The 23,253-nt window shown below is 47.0% G+C and overlaps 1 protein-coding gene and 1 pseudogene across 2 annotated transcripts in view; one reads left to right on the forward strand and one right to left on the reverse strand.

Annotated features, from left to right (window-relative positions):
• Positions 1–364: 364 nt before the first annotated feature.
• On the reverse strand, positions 365–2,598 carry LOC131555423 (acrosin-like; annotated as a pseudogene).
• A 12,419-nt stretch (positions 2,599–15,017) lies between these two features.
• The window catches only part of RAB3GAP2 (RAB3 GTPase activating non-catalytic protein subunit 2), a 43,251-nt gene continuing 35,015 nt past the window's right edge, over positions 15,018–23,253 (forward strand). The window contains exon 1 of one of the 2 annotated variants that reach the window (XM_058800938.1): positions 15,018–15,161. In XM_058800938.1, the coding sequence (XP_058656921.1) occupies positions 15,053–15,161 (109 nt within the window). In that variant the 5' untranslated portion in view covers positions 15,018–15,052. The remainder of the gene's footprint in view (positions 15,162–23,253) is intronic. The other variant, XM_058800937.1, reaches the window with a different exon arrangement.

A 23,253-nucleotide genomic window follows, 5' to 3' on the forward strand; every position in this document is an offset into this window, starting at 1 on the left:
AGGTATCTGCTTTTTTCCTATCCTCTTCCAAGGCTTGAGGTAGCAGGTTCCTCCAGGCCATGGTGGCTCAGAGCACTGTCCTCTCTGGCCAGGCACTCTGGCTGTGAGTGGCTCTTTGGAGCTACTGTCTCTTTGTGCCTGGCACATCTGCCCTCACGCTCATTCTGCAGTTGCCAATTGTGGCAGACCTTACTTTGCCCAGCAGTTGGAATTGCACTGATAAGAGGGTTCCCTGTGACCAGAGGCACTTTACTTCAACACCTAAGTAATCTCCAGTGTCTGTGTGCACACAGGAGTGTGGTCAGGATAGAGCAGGGTTTTGACCCTGAGGCTGCCTTTGCATTTCCCCAGCAGAAAATACTTGTTATGCACTGCAATGTGCTTTGGATTCTGCCCATCTTGCGGTTCAGGAAGCACTTCCAAATGGGCTCAGCCCCATCTGGGCAAGAATCCAGTCATAGAAGTACTGTGTGGAGGTGTAGACTCCAGGCAGGTTTGCTCTGGCACAGCCTCTTCCCCAGATGGTTATTCCGACAACCCACCAGGAGTCAGCGTTGTTGTCCTGGCACATGAGAGGACCACCGCTGTCACCCTGCAGCAGAGCACAGAGGATTAGGTGGTGCTGGGTGACTGTGTCAGCACTGGGGCTGTCTCCTTCTCTCTCACAGCCCCTGCCAGAGCTGTATTCAGGTGCCTGAGCCTCCAGAAGCTTGGCTGTGAACGGCTTGGGGTCCTGTAAATTAGCGCTCTCTCTGTCCTCTCTGCACAGGACTCCTGGATGTGCAGAGGATGGAACTTTGCCACCTGGACCTCTTCACTGCCAAGAGCACTAGCTGGGCTTTCTGGGCTCTCTGTCACAAGGGGAGGCCTGGGCAGACAGGTGTGGATGGGCAGTGTGTGGGAAGCCCCCACAGCAGTCAGGGGGAGCTGGGACTGGAGGGTGACTGAGTGGCCAGGCAAAGCAGGCCCTGGGCTGTGTTGGGGTGGTGCTTCCCTGGCTGCTGGTGCTGCTGGGGGCTGAGTGGCTCATGGCGTGCTCCTACCTTGCAGGTGCTGATGCCGCCCTCCGGGTAACCAGCACACAAGTTGTGGGTGTGGATGTCCCCTGCATGCCAGCCAGTGCTGTTGCAGAGCTGGAGATCGATGAGCTGGACCTTGGCCTCTTGCAGGACATCACTTGAGTTTTGATCTGTGAGCAGAGAAAGTAACGAGCTCCCAGCAGCTCCTTGCCAGTTCTCCCACTCCCCTGTCTGGAGGGGATACCCTTCCCTTGGTTGCTTTGCCTCTGCTGAGGCACTGGGGCTCTGTGACACTGCTGCCAGCCTTTGGGGAGCAGGCCAGGCCCATCTCTGCAGAGGTGTACATCCTGCAGCCTGGGTACGGCTTCTGCCGTGGGGAAACCCAAACCATCTCCCCAGTGTGCTGAGGTAGCTCTGCAGGCAGGAGTCTCTCTTGGGAACTCACCTTCTTCTGAGGTTAAACCCCAACCAGCAACCCAGCAGTTTTGCAGCTCTGAGACTCTTATGGTGGGGTCAGCCACACAGGCCAACTGGATGTAAGGGCTGCACTGGACAGGCTCATTCAGTTCTAGCAAGGCAATATCATTACTTCTATCACTTCTCCTATATTTTTCGTGACGAAATAGCTTCTTAATCTTGCGCACTTGTGCCCCAGGGCCCGGCTGAGTCAACTGGGTGACCCCAATCACCACATTCAAGATGCCAATTTCCCTGAAAGGAAGATGAAGAGGGGGCTGAGAGGGAGCAGAGCCATGTGCCACAGCAGCCCAGCAGTTGCCAGACCTCTGCTTGGCAAGGCACAGAGGGAGGAGTGCTTTGGCCTTCGCACACCTTAGGCTGGGGGAATGTCAAGCTGGAGGCTGTTAGGAAGCCTTGGCATGAGCCCAGGCTTGTCCTGAGCACTGTGGCAACCTGGCTGCCTGAGAGGAAAGGGCATGGGAGTAGCAGGTGGTGCTGCTGGCAGGGCACCTGCTGGTGCTGTGGAGATGTCCCCATTCCCTGCTCCTCCTTACTTGATCCTGTTAAAGCAGTGGGCTGCTGTGAGGACCCACTCTGCACTGACGAGGAACCCTCCACACAGATGTTTCAGGCGTGGTATCCAGGGGTGCTGGATGCTGACCATCCACGGCCAGGCCCCTGGCTTGGCATCTGCACCACCCACGACGCGTGTCATGCTGTCATCATGAGGTATGGAGTCAGACACCATGGGTCGGAGGCCGCAAGTCCATCTGCAAGCAGAAAGAAATTTCCATGCTGCTTCATGGCCTGCTGTGGCTCAGGCTGAAGCTCAGCCCTCTGCCCTCCCCACAAGGCCTTGCACGCACAGCAGGCCAGGGAAGGCCATGGCGTGTGTGTCTGTCCGTGCCAGCACCTGGCTGCTGGCAACGAACTGAGGCTTCCCATGGTGGGTGGAAAGCTGCGGCCTGGCCATGGGGGACAGGTGGGTCCCCTCCAGGGAAGGCCGCAAGTGTTGCCATGGCTCCTTCCCTGGGCCTGGGCCCACTTACCCGCAGCTGTCCCATGTCCCATGCGCCAGCCCGGTCACGGTCAGCAGGACGAAGAGGCCGAGCCAATTCATGTCTGCCAGAGGCACAAGTCAGCTGCAAGCACTGAGAGCTCCGCGCAGCAGCACAGTCACAGCCGCACTGCCCGCAGCAGCTGTGCTGCCCGTGGTGCCTCAGGGCTGATGTCACAGAGAGGTGGGTTCCATGTTCTGGGTACTGTGAGGATCTGTGGCTCGGGGGTCATGGAGGGCGGAATAACATTGAATCAAAGAACCATAGAATGGTTTGGGGTACAAGGGACCTTGGAGATCCTCTAGGTCTGACCCTCCTGCCATTGGCAGAGAGGGACAGCTTGTACTAGACACTGTTGCTCAGACCCTGGCTCAGAAACTTGTTCTCACGCGCTTTGAGTGATGGGGCATCCACAGCTGCTCTGGGCAACCCATTTTGGTGCCTCCGCAACCTCATAGTCAAGAAGTTCTTCCTAATATCTAATCTAAACCTACTCTCTCTCCTTTTGAAGCCTTTCCCTTTTGTAATTTCTTGTGTTGACCCCAAATAAATAATTACCTGGATTTTATATAGTGTACATCTGTATATAGCCTAATTATCTATTTTTGTAAACTGCATTAAAACCTTTGTTCAGCAGCATATATTCTAATGCAAATTATTATTCTTACTGGAAATGTATTGTTAATTTTGGCTATCAAGTGTTATCTGTATTTCTTTAGGAACTTTGCTTAAAATTGTCAGATTTTTTTTCTGTAGCCATCCATATATGTATAATGAATCATTAAAAATTTGGAAGTATTGAAGTTATAAAAAACACATGAAGAGTTATTGCATACCCAAAGTGTTAATATGAGTTTATATGCACTCAAGACTGTCTTGAAATATCAGGTTATTTGCTGAGTATTCATTGCATTATTTTATGCTTTCTTTGGTATCTTGGTAGTTTTTAACTTGACTTTGTTGTGGTGTGTTGGTATGTTCTGTTTCTTCCCCCCCTTTGTTACGATGGTTCTGTCCTCCCAGTTTTCCCCACCCTAGTTTCTGTCTATTACTTAGTTGCTATGGTTGCCCCCATGTCATGTAATTTCCCCACCCTGTATCTCCTAATATGTATTATTTTCCCTCCTCCCTGGGCCCAGTCAATCACTCCCCACCACTCCCAGTCTTCCAGAATGTTCCTCTCAGTGGGAGTAGTGATTGGCTGAGGTCCCGGGGCCCCTCCTTTATAATGTATCGATTAGTTCTCCCTTACAGTCTATTATGTTAAGCACGTCCCCTGACTTCCCCTGATTGGTTTTTTGTAAATCCCACCTCCAGTTACCACCTCCCTTTATAATCCCATGCCCAACTTTTTTTTCGCGCGCGGTCACTCCCTGCTGGTCGCCCCCCGGGACATTAAACTCGTTTGACCCCAGAGAGTGTCCGGCTCTTTTCTGCTCCGCCCTATTCAGCAGCTCTACCCCGAGACCTCGTCCTGCAGGCACAGCCCAAGGCTATTACTGCCGAGGAGTGCTTGAAGCTGCCAGCCCTGGGGCCTTGCCACCGGGGCTGACACCCCCTGCTGCAGTGGGACTGTTGGCCACCTTCTCAGCTAGCCAGGTCACAGGGTCTCCGGCCAGTCATCGCTGCAGATTGGCGCCCACCGCGTGGCCCTTGCTCGGACCCCGTGGACGAGGTCATCGGACCTCTGGACACTAATCTACCACCGGTCGCAGCAGGCTCCATTATAGGAGCAGCGCTCCCGGTGGACCCGGAGCTACAACTCCTCTCACCCAAGGAGAGCTCCGAGGGCGGAGTTCTGCCTCTACCGGATCTTCTTTTCGCCGTTCGTCTGATTGGTAAGCCCCTGCCTTGGGGGTCTTCCCTCCCACCTTTTTAATCTTCCCGGGACCTGAGCCCTGCTTTGGGGACAGCTCCCAACCCCTCTTTTCCTTCACTTTCCTGCTGTCTTGCTGTTGGGGGCTCATGCCTGCTCTGGGACCAGTCTTCTAGGCAAGCGGCAGCGTGGGAGCGGGCGGACGGGCAGTTCTTGTTTTAGTTGTTTTTTTTACTTCGGTTTAGGCAGTCAGTGTCATCAGAGGAGTGCTCTTTTCTTTACTTTCTCTGTCGTTTTCTTTTAATTTACGCGATGGGTGCGCGTCAGAGCTCCCCTCTAAAAAGAGCCTTTCACCAGGTTAGAAGTTTGTTGCTTGGGGGAGGTTTAGATCCCCCGAAGGTTGCTTTAAAGAGTTTAGTAAAGTGGATTTTTTCTCAGTTCCCCAACACTACCCCAGAGCAAATTAGAGACCCTCTCTATTGGAAAGCTGTTTTAGCAAAATTAGATCAAGAGGTCAGCTCTGGGGAGGCAAAGCTTTACCCGGCCGCTTACTGGGCGGGTAAAGTTTTGCAATTGTTGTCTCAGCAGAGGGAACTGCGAAAAAATTCATCAGTGTCGCGGTTGAATCCCAGTTCCCCCGGTTCTGTTGTCCCTACCCCGTCTACCTCACCCCGTGTCCCTCGGTCGGAGCCCTTGAGGGGGGTCCTCAAGGCCAACCCACAGCAGAGGCTCCATCTTCCCTCTGCCCCCTCTCGATCGGTCCGACCTGGCCCTCCAAAAGGAGGACTCCGAGGAGATCCTGGCCAGACTCCTCGGAGCAGGTTTTCCTACCCCTTTTCCCAACCTCCCCAGTACCCGGTTGACATTCCCAAGAGTGTTCTGTTTAATGTCCCCCCGGTTAATGTCCCACCGCCTCCACAAGATGGCTCCTATGGAGCCCAAGATGGGGGCGGCCACGTGCATTTTCCCGCCGATTTTTCTTCTCCTTCCCATAATCCCTTCACCCCTCAGTCAAATCCTTTCCTATCCCAAGATCCACCCTTTCCTCCCCTGCCTCCACCCTCTGTTCCTCCCTGCGCTCCACCCCTCAATAGCTCCTCCTTCACCCTGCCTCCTGTCTCCGCCCCGCCTCCGGACTCCACTTTGGAGGCGGAGAAAACCCAGCTGCCACCTCCAGTTCCACCATGCCCATCAGCTGACCCCTCCCAGATGCCAGGCCCCGCCTCTGCCTCCCTCCTTTCCGGTTCCCACGCCTTCCCTTCCGGTTCCCACGCTTTGTGTTCCCGGGGGGGGGGTGTGGGTAACTGGAAGCCAGGGCGAGCCCCTGTTTTTGAAGCTGCCCCGGTTACCTACCGCCTGAGCGGGGAGGGGAGCTCCCAGGCTCAGTGGGTGCCAATTGTACAAGATCGGATCAAAGATCTGTGCAAGGCCCAGAGAGAGTACTCCCGGGAATCGGAGTATTTCCGGGGACTTCTCTGTTCGGCCCTTGCACCGGGAGATCTGATCCCTGCTGACCTGAGAGCTCTCTTTTCCAGCCTTTTAGGACCTATGGAGTTTAGGGCCTGGGCGGTAGAGTGGGGGAGGGAAGTCGCGGAAGTTCTCCCAGCTCTCTGGGAGAACCAAGCGACTGCACATGACGCAGATGGCCAACTGATATCCACGAATCATCTGGTGGGTACAGGGGCATGGGCCAGTGGGGCGATTCAGGCGCGGGTGCTCTTCCCGACGCAGATCACCGAGTCCTGTCGGGCTGCAGAGAGGGCCTTTTTCAAGCTCCCAGCGGTCTTCTCTCAGCAAGACGAGGAAGAGCCCCAGCAGGGGCCACACGAGTCCTATTTACGTTTTTTAGAAAGACTTTACAGATACGTGGAGACTCAAGCTTCCGAGGAGGGAGAAAGAGAAAACCTGTTGCGGCGGATGGCGTTCAAGAACGCAAACTCTGAATGCCGGAGAGCCATCCGAACCCTCCCCCGTAGTCCACGACCTACCATCGAGCAAATGATGGAGGTCGTGGCACGAGAAGTCCCACTGCCAGGAGCACCTGACTCCAAGCTGAAGAACAAGAGGAACTCAGTGGCGTTCGCGTCGACCTCCAGCGCCGATGAGGAGGATTACAGCGCGGCAGCAGCTGGAACGTCTACCCCAGGAGCTGCAAGGAGACATCCAGAGACCCACCCGTGTCATCTATGTGGAAAAACGGGGCACTGGATGCCTGACTGCCCACTGCGGCAAGAATTTTTAACATTTAAAAGGAAGGAGTGTCCTGCTGGGAAGCAGGAAGTAAAACAACAAAAAAACTAGAAAGCGAGCGCAGCCCCTCCCTGCGCCATGATACAAATAAGGCGGGCAAGGTTGCACCAGGCAGGGAGGAGGGAACAGGGAGAAGCCCGCCACATGCCTCTACTGGACTTGACTTTTCCTTACCGGACTTGACTTACTGTACCTGTTGGCTTCAGCCTCAACCTGCTTTAACCACCACCTCTTCGTTTTCTCCCTTTAGGCTGCAGCTGACCCGCGAAATACATCTCCCGGACACTGATTTCCACCTGGTGACTGCCGACATTCAACATCCCGGCAGCTGGAGGAGACTTGGACGTAGCAGGTGGATCATTGTTGGGGACACCAAACACACACCATTCAATCTTCACATAGTCCCGGGGTTAGTAACAACTGACCGGGACAGATTTGCATTAGGGCTGTACTGCGTCCAGCCCCCGCTTTCTCTCCCCAAGGGCCAAATCATCGCCCAAGCCATTCCAGTGCCGGAGGAGGTACAGGATTCCCAGTCATCTAAGGGGTCCTCACCTCCAACGGTTGCTTGGGCCCAAGTTGTGGGAAGAGAAAAGCCCAGGCTGACATGTCAACTGTCCCTGGGTTCAGACCGTAAAATCGTGCGGGGGTTACTGGACACAGGGGCAGATGTGACGATCATTCCCTCTAGGGATTGGCCGTCACATTGGGATTTGCAAAACGCAGCCGGACACATACAAGGTGTAGGGGGTCTAAAATTGGCGAAGCAGTCAAAGAGCATTGTACAAATTACGGGGCCAGATGGGCAATTGGCTTCTGTACGCCCATTTGTTTTAGATTACACCGAGCCCCTGTGGGGAAGGGACCTGCTAGCCCAATGGGGAGCCAGAATTGACCTCCCAAAGGCTCCCCAGGTTTTTCGGGCAGTGGCCACTGAGGAGCGCCCTACCTGGAAGCTGGACTGGCGATCAGATGAGCCAGTACAGGTAGTGCAGTGGCCACTTAATAAACAAAAATTGAAGGCGCTCAATGAGCTCGTTCAGGAGCAGCTGCTCAAAGGCAACCTGGTGGAGACCATGTCACCTTGGAACTCCCCAGTGTTTGTTATCAAAAAACCTAATAAAGACAAGTGGCGGCTCCTGACCGATCTCCGCCAAATTAATGAACAAATAATTGACATGGGTCCCCTCCAACCAGGGATGCCATCCCCTACAATGCTCCCCCAAAATTGGAATTTGGCTATAATCGACATAAAAGATTGTTTTTTCCAAATTCCTCTGCATCCTGATGATGCCCCGCGTTTTGCGTTCACGGTTCCCTCCATCAACCGTGAGTCCCCGGCCAAGCGCTATCACTGGAGAGTTCTTCCGCAAGGATTAAAGAATAGTCCTGTGATCTGCCAGTGGTATGTTGCTTCGCTGCTGTCTCCTGTCCGTACAGCCCTCGGGGATGTCGTCCTGTTACATCACTATATGGATGACATCCTCATCTGTGCCCCAACAGATGATCTACTTGCCCATGCGCTTGACCTGACAACCAGTGCGTTGGTTACTGCAGGGTTCGAGCTCCAAGCAGAAAAAATTCAAAGGATGCCACCTTGGAGGTACCTGGGCCTTGAAATCACCAAGCGGACCATTGTTCCGCAGAAATTGGCCATCCGGACGAAAGTCCAGACCCTAGCGGATGTTCACCAACTGTGTGGGTCTTTAAATTGGGTGAGACCCTGGTTAGGTATACCAACAGAAGACCTAGCCTCCCTTTTCAATTTATTGAAAGGGGGAGAGGAGCTGAGTTCTCCTAGGGAACTCACCCCAGAGGCTCAGGTAGCCCTGGAGAAGGTTCAGAAAATCATTTCGGCCAGGCAGGCCCACCGCTACCATCCGGGCCTGCCATTTAAATTCATTATTCTGGGGAAGCTGCCACATCTTCACGGCTTGATCCATCAGTGGGACAAGAGTTTAAAGGACCAGGGTCTGGGCGACCCCCTCTTAATCATAGAGTGGGTGTTCCTCAGCCACCACAGGTCCAAAAGGATGACAAGGCCACAAGAGCTGATGGCCGAACTGATCCGAAAGGCAAGATCTCGGATCAGGGAGCTGGCAGGCTGTGATTTTGCATGCATTCACCTTCCAATTCAATTGGTTTCGGGCCAACTCAAATTAAAGACCTTTAATGAACTGCTGGAAACCAATGAAATGCTTCAATTCGCATTAGACAGCTACACTGGCCGCGTTGCGGTCGATCGGCCGGCCCATAAACTTTTTAATTCGGAGTTTAAATTATCAATCAAGGGAATTCAGAGTAAGAAGCCTCTAGATGCTCTGACAATATTTACCGACGCGTCCGGGGCATCCCACAAGTCTGTAATGACTTGGAGGGATCCTCAGACTCAGCGGTGGAAGGCTGATGTTGCCATTGTGGAGGCCTCTCCACAAGTAGCTGAATTAGACGCAGTCGTCCGAGCATTTGAGAGGTTTCCTGGTCCCTTCAATTTGGTCACAGATTCCGCATATGTGGCTGGTGTAGTATCTAGAGCGGAATCAGCAGTTCTGCAGGAGGTCTCTAACCAAAAATTGTTTAATTTGCTCTCAAAACTCGTAGAATTAGTCTCCCACCGAGAGCATCCGTTTTTTATAATGCATGTAAGATCACACACTGATCTGCCAGGGTTCATCGCTGAGGGCAACCGTCGGGCTGATTCTTTGGCCGCGGCTGCTGTCACGGTGGGCCCGCTCCCAGATGTGTTTGGCCAGGCTAAGATCAGCCATCAGCTCTTTCACCAAAATGCACCAGGCCTGGTCAGGCAATTCCATCTCACGCAGGATCAGGCCAAGGCGATTGTGGCCACATGTCCCCAATGCCAAGCCCATCAAATGCCTACCATCGCAGTTGGGGCAAACCCCAGGGGCTTGGCGAGCTGTGAAGTGTGGCAGATGGACGTGACACACATCCCATCCTTTGGGAGGTTGTGTTACGTCCATGTCTCCATCGATACCTTCTCAGGAGCTATCTTTGCCTCTGCCCACACAGGTGAGAGGGCGGCGGATGTCCAGAAGCACTTGCTTCTGGCATTCGCTGTCCTGGGCATCCCTAGGGCTTTAAAAACTGACAACGGCCCAGCGTATACCTCCAAGGAGCTGCGGAGCTTCCTGCAACAATGGGGAATAGAGCATAAGACCGGCATCCCCTATTCCCCGACAGGCCAAGCCATGGTGGAGAGGGCCCACCAGAGCCTGAAAAGGATCTTGGAGAAACAACGTGCGGCAGTGAAGGTGGAGACCCCCCACGTCCGGTTGTCGAGAGCTTTGTACACCTTAAACTTCCTAAACTGTTCTTTTGACAACCTGAATCCTCCAGTTGTCCGGCACTTCGGCAGTCACCAACAGCTGCAGCCGAAGGCCAGGCCTCCGGTTCTGATAAGGGATCCGGAGACCTGGCGGATGGAAGGGCCATATGACCTGGTTACCTGGGGGAGGGGATACGCTTGCGTGTCCACTCCCTCAGGGCCGAAATGGATACCATCAAAATGGGTCAAGCCCTTCCTCCCCAAGCAGGCAAAAACATCCGAGACTGTGCCACAGGTGCAGGAGGCATGTTGGCGGCGGAGGAGGAAACCTCTCACTTTCTCTCACCTTTATTTTCTCCACAGGTTCCCTCCGACCGGGTCCCCTTCCTCTCCACCATTGATTCGCGCCCCTTTTCGAGTCGTTCTTGATTCCCGACCTTCCTCCCCTGTCTCAGATTCTTCCCCCGAACTTAATTTACTTTTTGAGACAGAACCATCTCTTTAAGAAAATATTTAAGTTATAACCATGCTTGTTTTGTTTTTTCAGTTTGTCTCCCTTTGCCTGGCCCACACCACGCCAGAATGGCCCAGCTCAGCCCTCAACTGTGGCAGCGCCCAAGCGCTCCTTTACATCTCCTGATTTTCTGCCTCCTCCTTCCACCCTGGGCAGCGTGGATCGTCCCTCAGCCAAAGGTGAATGTCTGGCGTACCTTGGCTCAGGCGTTAGGGCAAGATCATATCTGCCTCGACGCAGCATCAGCAGAGGACCCGATGTCGTCGTGCCTTGTGGGGATCCCTTTCTCTCCAGGTGAATTCCCCTCCGCTTTTCAGTCAGCCCTTTCCCCGATTTTGGCACGGAGTCTTACTATCCTTCCTAGTTTTGATTCCAGCAACGCTTGGAGAGACGGAGTGGTAAAGCTGGATCCTTTGCCCTCCGAGCCCACTGAACTCCACCTGCTCGGTTCCGCCAATTCCTCTATTTGTTTTCAATTTGAGTATACCTTTTCCTCTATTGAGAAGGGCAGTGAGGTGGTGCAACAGAATAAAGCTGAATATCAAGCCTACCAGTGGTGCAAGGCCATTTTAAAGATCAGCGGCCCCACCACCACGGGCCGCACCCCATACGCCCTTCCCAGGGGAGCATTCTTAATTTGTGGCGACCGAGCGTGGGCAGGCATCCCCTCTGGTCTGATCGGAGGGCCGTGCACATTAGGCAAGCTGACGCTGTTTACCCCCAACATGACTCAAATTGTGAATTGGAAGAAGACTAACATCACAGCAGAATTGGCCAGGTCCAAAAGAGATCTTAAAGATCTCCCAGAAGACTGTGATGATGAAATTACACATTGGTCCCATTCCAAAACCGTCGCTTTTACCATTCTGTTGCCGTGGGTATCAGTGGCGAAGTCTCTAGGTGAATTGGGCCGCCTAGAGTGTTGGGTGGTTAAGCAAGCCAATTTGACTTCGGCTGCTATATACGACCTCCTCACAGACGAGGAAATAACAAGGAAGGCGACACTCCAGAACAGGGCAGCCATAGATTTCCTATTGCTGCTCCATCATCATCAATGTGAGGAGTTTGAGGGCCTCTGCTGCATGAATTTGTCATCAAGAGCTGAGAACGTCAGACACACCATCCTGAAGATGAAAGACCAAGTCCATCGGATGGAGCAAGAAACATCAGATTGGCTGAGGGACATTTTTAAGGGCTGGGGCTTGGGCAGTTGGGCCAGTTCTGTTCTAGAATCGGTTATGAAAGTTGTTTTAGTTTTATTTTTACTTTTGATTTGCTTTTCGCTGGTCCGTGGGCTGGTCCAAAGACTCGTTAATAAGATCACAGCTCCAAGTGTCAACCAGGTGGTAGCGGGAGAATCTGCAGAGGGAGACACCTATCCTTCGGAGGCAGAGGAAACCGCAGATGAAGAAGAGCTCGCTGCGCCTCCCTTATACCACCAGGAGCTGTGTTTCGAAGAAGAAGACGCCTGGACTGATCAGCCCCGGAATCCAGCCTTTTGAACCTTTTAGTACAGATTTTTCCGTTCTTTTCAATTTTATTTAACAAAAAACGGGGAGATGTTGTGGTGTGTTGGTATGTTCTGTTTCTTCCCCCCCTTTGTTACGATGGTTCTGTCCTCCCAGTTTTCCCCACCCTAGTTTCTGTCTATTACTTAGTTGCTATGGTTGCCCCCATGTCATGTAATTTCCCCACCCTGTATCTCCTAATATGTATTATTTTCCCTCCTCCCTGGGCCCAGTCAATCACTCCCCACCACTCCCAGTCTTCCAGAATGTTCCTCTCAGTGGGAGTAGTGATTGGCTGAGGTCCCGGGGCCCCTCCTTTATAATGTATCGATTAGTTCTCCCTTACAGTCTATTATGTTAAGCACGTCCCCTGACTTCCCCTGATTGGTTTTTTGTAAATCCCACCTCCAGTTACCACCTCCCTTTATAATCCCATGCCCAACTTTTTTTTCGCGCGCGGTCACTCCCTGCTGGTCGCCCCCCGGGACATTAAACTCGTTTGACCCCAGAGAGTGTCCGGCTCTTTTCTGCTCCGCCCTATTCAGCAGCTCTACCCCGAGACCTCGTCCTGCAGGCACAGCCCAAGGCTATTACTGCCGAGGAGTGCTTGAAGCTGCCAGCCCTGGGGCCTTGCCACCGGGGCTGACACCCCCTGCTGCAGTGGGACTGTTGGCCACCTTCTCAGCTAGCCAGGTCACAGGGTCTCCGGCCAGTCATCGCTGCAGACTTCATGTACAGCAAACCAGACAGAGATATGACAGTCTTACACTGTTCACTATTCTCTAATGAGGAAAGTTTTCATAATGTCATGAAAGCTTCACTAAAGAATGTCAAACCATGTTGTTAATTTAATTTCTTCCATACTCTTTATTAATTCAGTTGACATTACTAGTGACTGTGCATGTTGCAATTCTAAAATGTCATTAAACAGTTTTGTTTACAGGCTTTATAAGTTTACTTAGAGCATCTGCAAATTCACCAGCCTCTTGTCCCAACTTTTCCCACACTGTGACCTTGTTTTTGAAGAGGATCCTTCATATTACTCCACATCATTTAATTCTATGCTTGTTCAGAAAAACAGGATTGAACAACTCTCTATTGAATAACCACAGGATTATTCATCTGCATAAATTCAAGTCTAACCTGTGTATTGCCTGAGGAGCCACAGATTTGAAATGTAAACATAAAATGTTCTTGTAGTTGCCAAGGGCAAAATTACTGAGCCCTGATTACTTGTCCTGGGTACAGAGGAAAAGACAGATGGAGTGTCTAGCACTCTCTAATTCAATACCACCTAGCTCACTGGGGGGCCGTGGTATTAGCAGGAAATCTGGGGTCCTGGAAGCAGAAAGCTCCTCATCTTTTTGCCAGGCTTGTGGAAGGGGCTGGGACCATGTGGCTGCTCAGCACCCAGATAAAGCCACCATGGCCACTGCAGAGTCCCACTACTGCCACCTCAGGTATATTTTATATAGAATGAATTATTCATTATGACATATTAGTAGATGAAAGATCTTAACTAATACAAAAGTTAAAACTACTAGTAGTGTATAGTACAGGGTAATAAAGTGCACTGTATCAAAGCAATTATATTAAAGATACCAACAAGAAACAATGCCAGGCTCTCTCTCTTCAGGAAGTGTTTTTGTTTGTTCCATGCTGAATACCCTCTTGTGGGTATTGCCTCTTTTGTGCCCTCTTTTATTGGTACTGCATTTATTACAAGCTTTTCAGTAAAATTGTGATTCCTGCTAGTGTTTTGTTGCTTGTTGGAAGAGGGTGGAGGAGGAGATGCAGTTCAGTGGGGTTAACTTTCCCGCTAGGTTTTAAACCAGCACATCACTACAACAAAAGAGAACAGCTCAAGACATTAAAAAGTTGTCAGGGTAAATTAAAGCCAGTTTCTTTGCATATCTCACAAGAGATTTTCTGGCCTTGATAACCTGTTGTAGTCTCTGCCTTTAGGGCAATCCAGCTAGAGCCCATTTGGCATGAAACTTCTGTGAGTAAAAATTTGTTTTTACTTCATCTTAGAAGGTATTTAAGGACCACGTAGAAGACCTAGACCACAAACCAAACTTGCAGAATAACTTGGACTTTCTCAGTTATTTCTGCTTTTCTCAGTTATATCTGCTTTTAGCTACATAAGACACACATTGCTATCTATCACACAAAAGAGTCCTGTGAGAAAACAAGGAAGAGTTCTCATATACATATATATATGTGTTTGTGTACACATAAAATGGCTAGTCAAGTAAGATCCATTAAAAATTTGTCAATTCTTATGCATAGGGGAATTTGTATTTTCTCAGGGTCCTGAAAACATCCCTTGGTGTTCTTCCCACACATTCTTTTTTCTCCTTATGTGAAGAGGAGGTTTTGGAGGCTGCAGGTCAGCTGTCAGCATTGTACCAATGTCACTTCACAGCAAATCTCAATCATCATAACTGCTGCTGCCTCTCAGATGCTGCAGTGTTCAGAGAAGGAATAGAAATGGGTTGACATTAAATCTAAATAAAAGCTTTGTATTTGCAAGAGCCATCAAGACTGAAAGGAACCCTGTCCATAAAAGGTGTTTTCTATTCATCGAAGTAACATGGGGGTTTTGGGCTGTGCTGGTTCAATATTAGGTCTAGATGGTAAAATCCAGCTGAGGGAGTTGGGGTTGTTTAGCGTGGAAAGAAAGATGTTCAGGGATGATCTCATAGCTCTCTACAGCCACTTGAGAGGAGCTTGTGGAATGGTGGGCGATGGCACTTTTTTCCCAGGCAGCTAGACAGGACAAGATTAAACAGCCTCAAGCTGCGCCAAGGGAAGCTTAGGTGGGACGTCGGAGGAAACGCGTCCCAGAGAGCGCGATCACACACCGCAATAGCGCACCCGACATGATTAAATAGCCTCAAGCTGCGCCAAGGGAAGCTTAGGTGGGACGTCGGAGGAAACGCGTCCCAGAAAGCGCGATCGCACACCGCAATGGCGCACCCTGGGGAGCAGCGCCCTCAGCGCTGCCCCTCGGCACCGCCCCTTCGGGCCCGCCCCCGTGGCGCATGCGCCGTGCGCGGGGCCGCGCCGGGCCGGAGGGAAGTGGCCGAGCGTTTCCGGGTTGGGCGGTGGTGGCGGCGGCTGTACCGGCAGCGGGAGCATGTCCTGCGTCCTGGTCCCCTTCGCCCACTTCCAGGACCTGGAGTTGGCCCGCGACTTCCTGAGCCCGCACCGCCGCCAGGGCAGTGCCGCGGCTGGCAAGGAGAGCGGTGAGTCCGGCCCCCGGTGCGGGGCTGTGCCCGCCGCCCCCGCGGGGCCCGTCCGGCCGCGGGGCTGACTGTCTGTCCGTCCGTCCCTGCGGGCCCTGCGCTCGCTCGGCGCCGCTGGCGGGGGCCGTGTTATCCGAGTGCTCGGGGTCGCTCCTGTGGCGCAGGGTGGGTGTCTCGCCATAGCTGCCACATCTCCACCTGCACAGGCAGACTGTCCTGGCGTCCCCAAGTTTCAGGTGCGCAGCTGCTCGCAGGCGTCTCTCCTTATCCCGTAGAGTGGAGGTGAAGTTCTTTGGCTGCTGACCTTGCGTGCCCCAAACTTCTAAAGTTTGTGTGTTTGTTGCTGGGAGTGCGCCTGCCTGAAGGCGCTCTCCTAAAGACAACACACGTTGTGCATGCGAGGCTATCTAGGACCGCGGAACGTGCTGAAAGTGTACTGAAGGTTTAGCTTGGCAGCTTAAGTTAAAAGACAACGAATCCTAAAGCAGTTCCAGCCTGAAGTTGTGGACCAGGTTTATGCTGTGTGAGGCAGTGCAGGCTGAGCTGCCTGACGCAGAAACTGCGTTTTCAACAGATCCATGACCCGGCTAGAATCCACAAGGAATTAAAACACTGTTTCTTGTATTTGTTATTGCATACTGTGTTAACTGTATACTGTGTGTATATAGATGTAAACTCCCCAAAATACACAAACTATATCTGGGTGATGTTTTTTGGTTTCTGGCAACAGTAGGGAAGGAAAGTGTTTGAAGAGGTTAATGAGGATGCTTGTAAATAATGCTCACAGCAATGGACAGAGCTTTAAGAAAAAACATGGAGGTGCTTATTTTATAAGTCTAAAGTGCCTGTGGGGGAATTAGAAGAGGGGAGGCCATAGGATGGTTTGTGTTTGGACTGACCTTTAAAGTTAATCTAGTCCAACCTCCCTGCCATGGGCAGGGACACTTTTCACCAGACCAGGCTGCTCAAAACGCTGTCCAGCCTGTCTTTGAGCACTTCCAGAGATGGGGCATCCACAGCTTCTCTGAGCAACCTGTTATAGTTCCTCATCTTCTTTATTATTAAAAAATAAAACTTCATAATATACGATATAAATCCATTCCCCTTTTAAAGCCATTGGTCCTTATCCTGTAACTACAGGCCTTGTTAAAAAGATGACACAACAATTGTTGAAAACCTTTAAAAGTACATTATATGTTCAGCTAATTAATTTTGCCACTAAAACTTTTGGTAGAAAACAGTTTTCTGCTGCTGCTTGTTTTGTAACTCCAACAAAACAAAAGTTCAAAACAAAAAGTTTTTGAAAAATGCATAACAAGTTCCCCATGGCTTTTCTTTTCTATCATTTGTATCTAAAGGAAGGATTCTGAAGCAGAAGGCTGTGGTTAGTGTCTCTTGAATTCTGAAGCTAAAAGCAGAGGATTGGAATGTGTTTGTGTTTCTAAAAGTAGGCGTTGAAAGAAATTAATTTTTTTTCTCTTATTTGATGATGTATGAGAGGTGTTTGTGTAAAAAAACTTGGCTATTTTATTGAAGTGGATTTATTGAGTGGCAGCCATAAAGAGAAAATGTTTAGTATGTTGTAAAACTACCAAAATAATAGAAGCAAAGAAGATGCATGGCTGCTGTTCCATTTTAATGAGTTGGCTGTCTTCTGGACTATTTTTATATTTGCTTATTCAGTCATTGAAGAAGAAGTGAGTGTTTTTCAAAATAATACTCATTTAGATTCATTGAAATCTTTTGGATTTATGCCTGTAATTTTTTGCTACCCCAGCTGTTTTCATTGTTAAGGAAAAATAAGTATAAATGTCAGCAAGTGAAAGTTCCTAGAGTGGTTTAGGCATAAGATTGTAACTTAGTGATTTTTGAAGCAGAAATTCTTGATGTATTTGTGTTTGACAAGGGGGAAGTGCTGCTCCAACTTGCCTTGGTATCTTAAATTAGAAGTGAGTAAATTGTGCTTTTTATCTGGGAATGCTTTGCTAAAAGCTCTTCTGTTGACAGAATGTACTGCTTTAAAACAGTAGTTTAATAAGGTTGCATGTTTAAAATATTTATATTTTATATTTTTTGCTCTACAGGGAAAAAAATAAGTTCTAGGGGTTTTTTTGCTAATAAGTTCAACAAGAAGATGTTAATTTGCTTTCTAATCAAACTTTAGTTCTCAACTTAAATGGTGCTGATTTTTATGCAAACAATTACATAAATACTATCAAGCACCTGTCAAAACCCTTAAGTATTTTTTTTTTACCTGACAATGAGAACCTTTCATCTGCTTTCTTGTTTTTAAAGCTAAGCTTCATTTGTGTGAAAACTCTTGCTAATATATTAAGGCTGTAGTTACAAATGATGTCTACCTTAGGGAAATAGATATGTATTAAATATTTTTATATAACAAAGCACGTTTGAGTTAACAAATTATTTTAGTCATAACTTAATGTTTCAAGTGTTAGTAGAATTTTCAAGAGTTCCTGTCAGGTTTGGATAACAAGTGTTTTTGAACAGATGCCTCTGGAATCTTCAATGTGTGGGGTTTAGGGTTTTTAGTGGAGGCTGTAGGCCTTGTCTTTTTTTGTTTCTTAGTTATAGGGCAAAGAAGTTTCTAATGCTGTTTTAACTTTGGCCATGTTTGATGTCTAACAGAACTAAACAAAGTATTTTCTGTGAGTGTATTTGCTGTAATAAAATTTAGGGTTATTGTTATAAAATCAGTAACATTTTAAGAGCATTTGCTTGCCTCAGAAAATGCAGGCAATATAACATTTCTCAATCATGATGTGATACTGTGACTTTAATCCAGTTTTGAAGTTAGATTTCTCTGAGTAAAAAAACTGTAACTTGTCATCTTGTATTTAAAACAGTATATTTCATTTACATAAAAGCTAATCTAGGTTGTCAAAGCTAATCTAGGTTGTCAATTTCAAATTTAACTTGAAAGGCTTAGCAAAGTGTTGCATATATTAAAAATACAGGTGTAGGTAAGTAAAAAAAGCTGGATTTTTATTACAAGGGGACTTGGGTTTTTTTCCCTTTCTTTGTACAGGTAAGCATTTAAACACATTCTACAGTAGAACAAGATGAAGGAAAGCATCCTATCAACTACAACTTCACTTAAGTTTTTCCTGTAGCCCAATAGGTTGTCTTGTTTGTGCAAAGGATGCACTTGTCTGGTAAACTGGGAGGAAAATAAAGCTACCCTCCTTCTCCTCTGAGCTTTGTATGAAGTCACTTCTGCAGGTGCCTGTATCCTGCTCACTCAGTAAACACGGGAAGAGAGGGTTCGTGTGCTTCATGCTTGTGTTATGCAATCATCTGTTAAAATTGCCACTGATGCCATGCTGGAATAATGTAAGAAATGTTCACAGACTGCTTGAGCTGACCATTGATCTGCCATGAAGCAAAATATAGCTACTTTTTATTGTCAATATAGGAATAAAATAACAGGTGTTGCATTGGATCTTGGCTCACGTGCTTTAAGTAAATAAACCTGGTGTTACGGAGTGAGCTGGTTAAAGATACTTCATATGGAGTTGCTATATCTTTATTCTTTAGGAAAATAAAGGTTGGAGTGCTTTTTCATATTTTAATGAGGAGGACTTAAATAAGTATGAGAATTTAAGAGTCTTGGGAAAAGTAATGCTGCTAATGAGGCACAAATCCTCTGTGGTGTCTAAGTGGCTCTGAAAACTGCTGTTCTAACTGAGCAAGTACTGGGAATAGGAAGTGTTTGCACCACATTTAATTTGACATCTTGCTGTGTTGAAGAGGTTCTGGGCTGCTGTTGGCTGGATCAGGAAACAGCTGTAACAGTTAACTTTCTTATAAAGCTGTCTAAAATAAAGGCATGCATACGAATGAAAAATCCATCTTAATTGCAATATGTGATAAAGCTTTGCAGGCATGAGAGAATTTTAGCATTCAGAAATTAATTAATGGATATTTACCTGAACAGGGTAAAAAGTAGAGCAAGACAGATAAAATTTCCTACAATCTTTATAAATTGAAGAATTTAACTATAATTTATTTAGAGCAATGTGTGTCTCTGTTCTTCTAGTACACTCACAACTCAAACTGTGTTTTAAAACATTTTGTAAGCTTGATGACAGCAGTTCGGTGACATAGCCAGGTAGAACTGCTGCTAGATAAACTGTGGGGGTGTTAAGATGAATCAGAAAAATCAGTGCTTTTGTATGTGCAGATATTTTTAGTTCCCAGGTGTGTTTATCTCCCGTTACCTGAATGAAATTAATAAAGAAAAAAGCCAACAAACCCAAACTTGACCTTGAGAGTTCCCAAGCAATGATATCTCCATTTATATTAGTGAGTTTGTTCTTATTCAGGGGAAGAAAAAAATTGATCCCCTGACCTGAGGGCTTCCTCAGAGCTACAAGGTGTCACTTTGCTGCTTCTTTTTGCAGTAGGAGTGGTGGCTTAGGCCTATCAGAGAAGCTTCTTTCCAAAAATCCTGCCTTGTTACATTGACAGCAGTCTGAAAAGTGCGTTTCAGCCCAGTTCCTCTAAAAAACGTCTTTGGACTTGTACACTTTGCTTTTATCTGGATCAGCTGATTTAGTTCAGAAATACAGAAGACCAGGCTTTTTATTTCAGAGTTGCCAACAAGGTTACAAAGAAAAAAATACATTACAAAATGAAATTCTAGACTGCATTTAGCATTAGGGTTGTTGTTAACTGCTTCCATATCAGTCTTATTGAATCAGTTATATTCCTGTTGAATACTCTTCTTACAAGCTCTTTTTCATTGCCTCTTTAATCAGATTCTCGCTTTCCAGGTTGTAGTATTTATGTTTAGTATTTCTTTCTTTCAGTTTTCCTGTAAAGGGTCATTAAAATAGGCACTCTGCATGAATTGGGTTGCATCTGTAGCAGTTAATACATCTCAGATATGGGGAAGAGTAAATGACATGCTCTCAGCATACCTGACAAAATGCTGTCAGAGTACTTCACCTGAATTACCCTCTCACCAGAGTTTTTTTGCTGCTTTAACACCTCCTTTATAGCATGGCTTTCATTCTTTCTTGCTCTAACTTGAGGCATTGCCTGCATCTGAGAAAAAGTATGGAATACTATGTTTTGTGTGTAATCTGTTTAATTTGTCTCCTATGGCCTTTGTTTTTTTTTTCCCTCTGGTATTTCAAAATTTGGTTTTGGGGTTAAGTTATGACTGTAAGCCATGGAACTTTGTACTATTACTTTAAAAAAAAATTACGTAGTTCCTGGATTATTTTAAATTTCGTCATTTAGTCATTTTTCACTTTGTCAAAAGCAATTGGGACCTCCTTAAGGAAAAAAATGCTCAAGTGATTATTTCTGTGTTTAGAAGACTAATTTAGTTGTGCTTTTGGGGTTTTTTCCCCCACTTAAGGATGTCTGAAGTCAGAAGAGGGAGCAAATATAAAACTAGTCTTAAGAGAGGCTTCCTTGAAATGTTGGCAAAATAGCCTTATGTATTTATCAGTCCTCACGTTGGAGGAGTGCTCTTTGGGAATAAATGCTCTATGATTCCTGAGTAGCAAGAAGATTCTAAGCTGTTTCTAAAATTCCTTGGCCTGAAGAGAAAAGAAACTGCTTCTGTTTCTTTCGTAATTATGCAATCCAGTGGTATCAGAATTGCAGTAAACATGCATGGAAGAAAACCTGCAACTCTCACAGTTAAGCAATAATTTTTTGCACTATTACCTAATAATGTTTTATATTCATAAAGCATGGATGGGACTTCATTGCATGTGTCCAAGGACATCCTCCAGTAACCTCCTGCATGGATTTTGAATGTGAATGTGAGAGCTGGAAGGAAAGGCTTCAGCTGCCTGCCCTAGGTCCTGTTCTGCTCTGGAAAGAAGGGCACTGGTAGTTCTCTGTGCTCAGATATCTGTTCTGTAATTTGGGAAGTGAGTAAAAACGTCTTTCATATTGAATTTGACCTGTTAAATGCCAATTAGACCTCAGTTGTCTCAATCTGTTGTGATTTTTTTTTTCTCTCTCCTCTGTTCTTATCTTTAAAAAAAACATGCTTATAGGTAAAAATTGTTCTTGTAGGTAAAAATTGTTCTTGTAGGTATTATGTTTAATGATAAATGTGCTTAAATGAATTCTCTTATGTTTTAACACCAGTGTTGCACATGTACAGCATTTAAACCAGCTCTTAAGTTTCATATGTGCTGATGCTATATGCTCCAAATTAAAGAATTAAGTGGTTTGTGTAAATCCAGCAGATGAGCTTTTAGTTTTGCAATCTCCATAGTAAAGGAAAATCTGGAATATTGCTGCTGCTTTATCCAAGTAAGGAGAACTGTTTATAAGACATCTGTTACTAGTCAGAGATAGAGTTGAATGGAAATAAAGATTTGTGCAAGAAAATTTGTTTATTTTTAAATTTTTTTTTCCTGAAGAGGGTCTGGAAAAAATGATCATGTTGTAACTGTTTAGGGCTTGCTTAAGTGTTGGTTACTAGACAATGTGTTGTGTTCCACAGTTGCTAGTTCTGATCTGTGATGTTACTAAAGGAAATGGTGGGGGATAATTTCTTAAAATCTTCATCATAACAGAACTTGGACCATGTGGACTTGAGCTCTGACTTGGCCACCCTAATCAAGTGCTGATGGGTGGGAAAGGCTGTGCAAGCTGGCAGCCTTCGTGGAATACTTTATAAGTCTTTGGCACAGATGAATAACTGGTGCTTTGAGTTACTTTATGACAGTGTCTCCTCTGTCCATTGTTCCAGGGATTGTTGTCTGTTGTTTAATGCCTTGCTTCATACTCATCACATAGGTGAAACGTCAAAATAAGAAAACAATTTTAATTTCATTTCTTCTTAAATAAGAAACAGTCTGTGGAAGGAAGGCAAGATGGGTGCAGGCCTTGATAAATAGAAGTGATGGCACATCCTGGGGTGATCTGTCCAAGGAGGAGGATAGATATGAGGGAGCAGGCTTGTGAACGCATGCGAGCTGGAGAGGGTGCTGGCTTTGCAGTCAGGCCACACACAGTTCCAAAAGATCTCGGCAGTTTCGTCAGTGCTATGATGACTCACCATTACATCATTTTCCCCTCTTTTTTCATTTATCCAGTGTCATCACAGCATAATAACAGCTACCACAAAATTGTGGCTATTCGCAGAGGCAGCAAGAATCCTCGCAGCTGCAGTTTTATTTTGTGGGTGTTCGGTCTCAGAATTGAAGTGGCTGAGGTTTCTCAGGAAGGTTGGTCTGCTCTGTGCTGCAGGGAAGACATTGGTCCGAGCTGTGTTTCTTAGATATGGTTCTGTTTCTCTCTGAACCATGGCACATGGACAGATTTCTTTCCTCCATGAATTTTATAGGAAGATTTTTTTAAAAACATTTTTAGATAAAATGCAAACAGAAGTAGTTTTATTAGCAATCTTAATCTAAACACTGAAGTTAGCTGCTGTTTTCTTCTTGTGGTTACTATATTCAACAGTATTTGCCATAATTTTCCTTTATATGTTTGTACACTGCAAAAATTTTCAACCTCAAATGCAAGATGAGTGTGACCCTTGGAAGCTTGTTGCTTATATAGTGGTGTCTGAAATAGTGGTGCAGTTATATTTACATTGATGATGATGCAGTAAAACTGCTTGGCTTGCCCATTTTGCAGATGGTACAGACCTTTGCATTTTACAGAGGTAAAATGTAGTGGGCATTTTGTCTTCTACATGCTCCTAAAATACCTTCTCGACAGCATTGGGGAAAAGTCTGTCTTAAATGTAAATTTTTTTTTTCAAAGGCTTTTGTCTTCATTAGCCATACAGAAGATTTAAAATCTAGCTAAACAGAGGGATTGCAGATTTCTGTTTTGTTGTTCAGCCTTTCCTTGCTTGGTGGTAATAGAACTACGAGTTTTTAGACCAAATAAATTTGTTCTTGATACAAACTTTCTTGTCTGTACTGTTTGGCCATCCAGAATGGCAGAATCTTGCTTGCTTAGAATTAAATTTAAACTCATTTGAGACAATGTGCTTAAGCTTCTTCTTAAGGTCAAATTTGCCATGACAACAGTTAATGGAAAAGCTTGAAAGAAATCCTTGGAAAACTCTTGGAGTTGACATTACTGC

Source organism: Ammospiza caudacuta, chromosome 3 (assembly GCF_027887145.1).
Source record: "Ammospiza caudacuta isolate bAmmCau1 chromosome 3, bAmmCau1.pri, whole genome shotgun sequence".
NCBI lineage: Eukaryota > Metazoa > Chordata > Aves > Passeriformes > Passerellidae > Ammospiza > Ammospiza caudacuta.